This window comes from Protomyctophum bolini (assembly GCF_963924005.1).
Source record: "Protomyctophum bolini genome assembly, chromosome: 14".
Taxonomy (NCBI): domain Eukaryota; kingdom Metazoa; phylum Chordata; class Actinopteri; order Myctophiformes; family Myctophidae; genus Protomyctophum; species Protomyctophum bolini.
In genome coordinates, this window is record NC_137875.1 from 35,342,592 (window position 1) to 35,348,591 (window position 6,000).

At 44.2% G+C, this 6,000-nt stretch overlaps 1 protein-coding gene across 1 annotated transcript in view; it reads right to left on the reverse strand.

Annotated features, from left to right (window-relative positions):
• The window catches only part of thada (THADA armadillo repeat containing), a 127,751-nt gene that overhangs the window by 23,397 nt on the left and 98,354 nt on the right, over positions 1 to 6,000 (reverse strand). Inside the window, 2 exon segments of the mRNA XM_080782200.1 lie at positions 281 to 353; positions 5,380 to 5,504. Of these exon segments, the coding sequence (XP_080638326.1) occupies positions 281 to 353; positions 5,380 to 5,504 (198 nt within the window).

Below are 6,000 nucleotides of genomic sequence, written 5' to 3' on the forward strand. Positions count from 1 at the left end.
GGATAAAAGGTGCTATATAAATGCACCATTTACCAGCATGAAAAATGCATACAGTACCGGCTAATGTGTCCAGGTTGGCATGTCTAAACACACATACGTTTAGGTTTATTTATTTAGCACATAGTACAACAAATAGACAACAACATATCGAAGAACAAAAATACAATGCAAGGAAAGGAAGAAGCCCAGCTGGCTAATTTGGAATCCTTCCCTGTATGGAAGAGGTCAATGATTTAAGAACAATACAAAGGTCTACATACAGTCATACACCAGTCCGTACCTTGGGGCCAGCGTTCACCAGTTGCACCACCAGTCGAGAGGCCAGCGTCAGGGAGGCACAGTGGAGCTCCACACTGAAACAACACAGAGAATACAACATGTGATCATGTTTATGAAAATAACTCCAGCCCGTTAATCTCTCAAGACAGCAGACTGCTGACAGCAGAATCTATACCAGTATGACTGCCCTATAAACATGCAGTGTTGTTGTTGTTAGTAGGAATAAAACACGGAAGCACCGGGGAGGAAGAGGACTGAGAAACGGAAGGGAGCCAAACCAAGTTCCTTTTTCTACACAAAAATAGAAAAGAAGAATCTTTATGTCCTGTTTTTTTTTTTAACCGAATGGGTTCCCAGTAGTTAGTTCATCCAGGTCTTGCTTCTGTTTTCGATGTCGCTGGGTGTGCGCACGCATGCGAGCGCGCGCATACAGTATATATGCAGATTCACAATTCAATTTATTTTCTTTTTTTTTGTGTTACACAATACATTATCAAGGGCACAAATATTTTTTCAGTTGCTTCCGATGTCTCACAAACTAAACAACATGTGTCTCAGTGCCTGAATCCAAACAAGCCCAAATGTACAGAATTATAAGCGAAACACATGCACGTGAACATCAACATTGGTAATTTCAGTCCGTCATAATTACCGACACCGGAGAAAAGATCCATGGGTACAGAAAGCGCACGCACACACACACACACACACACACACACACACACCCCATCCATCCATCCATCCATCCATCCATCCATCAACTGTATTGCCTTACAGTCCACAAAAGGAAGTGTGCTGGTGCTCAACACTACATTATGTATCACAATAGCCTGGGTGCCATTCAATCACATGGGAGACAAGGGGCAGCCGAGCAACTCAATACGGACCTTCCCCGGCTCTAATCATAACCTTGGGGCCACTCCAAAGGGAAAGTGGATCCTCGGGACCAGTAGATTGCGGCCGGGCCAAGGATTTACACGGGGCTGAGAGCCTTTGTAATACAATCCTTATTCCAGGCCTGTATTCTCTTGTCGGGGGGTGAGAAAAATACAGCACTGGGATTGTCAAAGAACTGTGTATACGAGCATGTGTGTGTGTAAAAGAGTGGGTGTCAAAGGGCTTACAGTACACACACACACACACACACACACACACACACAGGGGTGTTGCCAAATAGGTGTGCATTCTCATATAACAGGCATTCAACAATACATGTTCAAACGCGTGAACACGTGCGTTGACACACACACACACACACACACACACACACACACACACACACACACACACACACACACACACACACACACACACACACACACACACACACTTTGTTACACAAACATGGCCACCAGCGGGCCAGCGTGGCACACAGTGTGTCCAGGTGCAGGAGGTGAAAGTGCAGTCTGTAAAATAATCTCTCTCTGCCATGGATGCTGGCTCTGAATACAGGAGCTGACAGTCGGCCTGCCACTGCTATGTGAGGGCCCCTTCACGCAGACAGCCCTTCACGCACGCCAGCCCTTCACGCAGCCAGCCTGCTATGTGAGGGCCCCTTCACGCAGACAGCCAGCGGACAACGACACAGAACAACGGAGGTAGAGGCCGTGTTTGCACCTTGCCCTCATGTGCATTCCTGTCTCTTCCATCTTCCATAACGTCTAAAAAAGGCTGAATCACACAGAAAACAGCAGACCTACAAGACCCCTCAACACGTTGTAATAGGTCTATGTTTTGCCAAGGAACAGGAACACCGTTGTGCAACCGACCATGAACGAAGCTCTAAAGGGGGGTGATGTTGAGAGGCTGTTTTGGCAGCAGGTTTGAAGATGAGAACGGTTGTTTTGGGGTCACACTGTGACCGTGGCCTGCCTTTTTCCTGTGTTCACATGGAAACTCAATACAATGAGCTGAGGCCTACTTTATGATACACAATGTTCATTTTAATTGAAAAGCACAATCCAGGAAATGTTTTTAGTGGATGAAACATTACAGTAATAACTGGTTACTTGGAGGTGGCCTTCCTGCTGTTCTGTTGGAAGAAATGTAGACCCTGTGTTCTGGTTGACAAGTGGTATTTCCTGAAGCTCAAATCGCAATAAACGGGCATTCCGTCTTAAGCTTACTGGTAGAAATGTAATCTCCTGCGACTCGGGTTCAAATGCAGGGAAGGACATGAATCTTATGGACTGGAGTGGATACAAACTACTACTGGGACCAAATGGACCCCGCTGTCAGAGTTAAACTGAGGATTTACAGTGTAGAGTGATCAGAGGTCACCTGGGACTAAACATAAAACACTTTCAGACGCTGTTATGGAAGTTTTCCCAGAGGTTTTTTTTTGTAAGCCAATTATTATTTTCTCCTCAATTTTAGTTCTCATGCCAATTAACACCAATTATGCTAATGGCGTGTACATACTTCTTTAGAATCAAAACCACGGGGTTCCCTGGGAGTGTATTGACGTTTTAGGTCCTTTTGATTGACATCAAACGATTTCGTTTTTTAAAGAATTTGGCCTTTACTTCTTCAGCCATCCTAGACCGGTTTCCTGCATGTGCGCCACTGCCGTTCACTTCCTTGTTTACGTGGGCGACAAAAGTTGCTCATAACTCGAAATCCACGGCGCTCGCCATGGTTTCGATTATAACGCCGATGTTCTGTGGTCATTGCTGACTTCAGCAAGTACCTCGTTTGGAATATTATTCTAGAGAGACATAAGACGAGGTAGTGTGAGGTACTAAGGGAACACAGCTCTGTGTGAACGGACGCGGAGATTGTCGGGTGGATTTACATAGGCCTATAAGGTTGTGGACGTGTTGACGCTTCTATTATCGACCTCAGTCCCGAGGTTCGAGAGAGTACAGAAAACCAGTCGAATCATTCTGCTTGCCATTAGCATTCGAGTTGGAAATATTCACAGATTGAACATAAACATCTCTTTACTACTGCTGTAGCCTAATTATAGACAACAAGCTACACCTGGCGATTCCCTACCGCAGACTGTGATACATATAGCTCAAGCTATCACAGCTCAAGGATTAAAAAGTATGTCTTAGCTCGTGGTCTGCATTAGGCCTATTAAAATACTATATGGTATAGGAAAGATGTTTCGTTTGTGTGTTTTGTTTGCATGGGTGCAACAATGGAGAGAATGCATGTCGAGCAAACAATGTATCCGTCGTGTTCTGCAGAGGGAAATAAAAATAGATTGAATTTGACCCTCGCATCACCCTCAGGCTGTGCCTGTGGTATATTTAAGAGGGAGTAGCTGTGTGTCTACGACCCAGACCACGCCCCTCACCTTATCAAACAGAGTATGTTTGCCTCAAGTGTGAACTCATCTGAAAAGGCCGTTCTGCTGTAAACATGTATGAACGGACAACACGGGGCATTGACGTTTCCCAGGATTTATGTCTGAGAGTGGCAGTTACACAATATAATCCTCACCGAGACCTGACAGTGTAACAATGAATCAGTTTTACATTCTAGCCATGCATAACATTTTATATATTATGATGGATGTGTTTTTCTCCCTGCACAAGAAGCATATATACACGTCTGCCTTCCAGTGTGCCATCTATGCATTGCACATTTTGTATGTGTACTGTACCTGGTAAAAAGAAAAACAAATGTATGCACCTTATGTACTTTATACTGCACTTTGATTTGACTGTGCCATCATGTTATTTTTCTTCTTTCATATAGTGTTTTCCTTATTCTTAACTGAAACTGCAACATTGAGGACATTGTGTGATATGAAAATAAAGTTGAATTAGATTCTTCTAAGACTGCTTTGACTATGTACTGTACATGGTGTACAGTGGCTGAAGAAATGGTTCAAATGTATCGCAGAGAAGGCCACGTCTAGTGGTGCAGCAGACTGGAAACCCCAAACCACTCGGACAAAAATCACCTGGTTCCTCAACGCTTGTTTTTTTTCTTCTGAAAAATCTATGTTTCTGTCAGTCGTTGTTCGATTTTTCAAAAATAGCAGACCTAGAAGCTCGTAGCGCGCCACTCGGTGGCGGGCTATGAGCTTGTAGATCTGCTATTTTTCAATAGATAAAGCATAACATAATGCTAACACCAAAAGGGGTTCCCGCTCAGAATGGGCTAAATCAAGTAGTTCAACTTCAAATCAGTAGTTTAACTTCTCACACTTCAAACTTCTAGATTTTGAATAGCCAACGCAAATATCTAAAATGACAGATTATTTCCTGGTTTTAATGGGGGGTTAAGTACACGTGTCAGAAAAAAAATTGAATATTTTAAGGAAAATAAAACGGCACATAGAATTAACAGTAAGATTTGACGGATTTGGGATGATTTGGTGTTTGGTCTTGGAGCTTTACACACATCAAGAGTTGTTCTGAAATCATGTTGTGTTCAGCTCACAACCAAATACGTATTTAGCAGTGGGGCGGTTAACAGCAGTGGTCTGATTAACAGACAGATTATAATTAAGAGGTTATGCTGACTTCTCAAAAACTCTTTGATGTGCTACCAGAAAACAATTTCGTATCACTATCTGAGCGGTGCATAATATTGGGAGATAAGACGGTTAATGTTTTTTTAATTAATTAGCATTTATATACTGCTCATGCAGACCGCAAAATCCTCAGTGCAACATTACACGAGAGGGTGTGGCTTAACGTGATTATTGCCACGACAGTGATGCGGTCAGGCAAGCATCACTGAAGTGGCAATAATCACGTTAAACCACACCCTCAAGTGTAATATTGCAATTATACAACAGTTACCCTTAAAACTTAGAAAATAGCTGAAAAAATAAATAAATGTAATGACAGTTGTAGTCACTACGACCACAAATGTCCCAAGAAACTAGCTAGCCTAGACACCGAGTTTGCTAGAGATCTGGGAGAACAGAGCAGCTGAATTCTTTGTTTTGATTAGGTGGTGAACGGTGCTGGTTTAATCCACGGCTAGAAGGCTGTTTCAACCAATCAGATTGCTTCCTCGAAACGACCTGTGGTATAATTATCCATTCGTCAACACTGTCAACAGTTTAATGAACGCTGAGGAGTTTCGTGTGTCGGTAGAGGCTGGACAACGTGACATGACGTGAACATCTCTGACCTGTGAGTGGACTCTTGGGCCAGGGAGAGGAGGCGGGACAGAACGTCCTCCTGGGATAGGCTCCGAGCGCCGTCACTCCACGGCAGCTCACTGCTGGAGCGCAGCGCGCACAGCGCCTGGAGGACCTGAGAGGTTGAGAGGAGACAGAGGAGAAGGAGAGAAAAGCAAGAGATATACAGGCGGGTATTAGGGTAAGAACAGGGATATGGTGGCCCAGGGCGGCCTATAGCGGTCCGCGCACCTAGGCTGTACCCAAGGACTGTCTAAAGAGGACGAGAAGCGAAGACCGTACGGGCGACGCCATGTTGATCCATGGAAGGAAAGAAACATGCGCAGTTGAGACCAGGAAGTTGTACATGCCCAAATTTGTGCATGTACAACTTCCTGGTCTCAACTGCGCACGTTTCTTTCCTTCCAGGGAGCAACATGGCGTACGGTCTTCTCGTCCTCTTTAGATAGTCCTTTGCTGCGCGTCACTCCCCCATCTCTCTCCCCCCCATTTTCTGTCACCAAACTGCACATCATCCAATAAAGGCAGAACAAGTCAAAAGAAATATCTTTAAAAAAAGAAATTAGGGAGATGGACAGACTCAGAGAACACGTAGAAGGCAGGGTGACAAA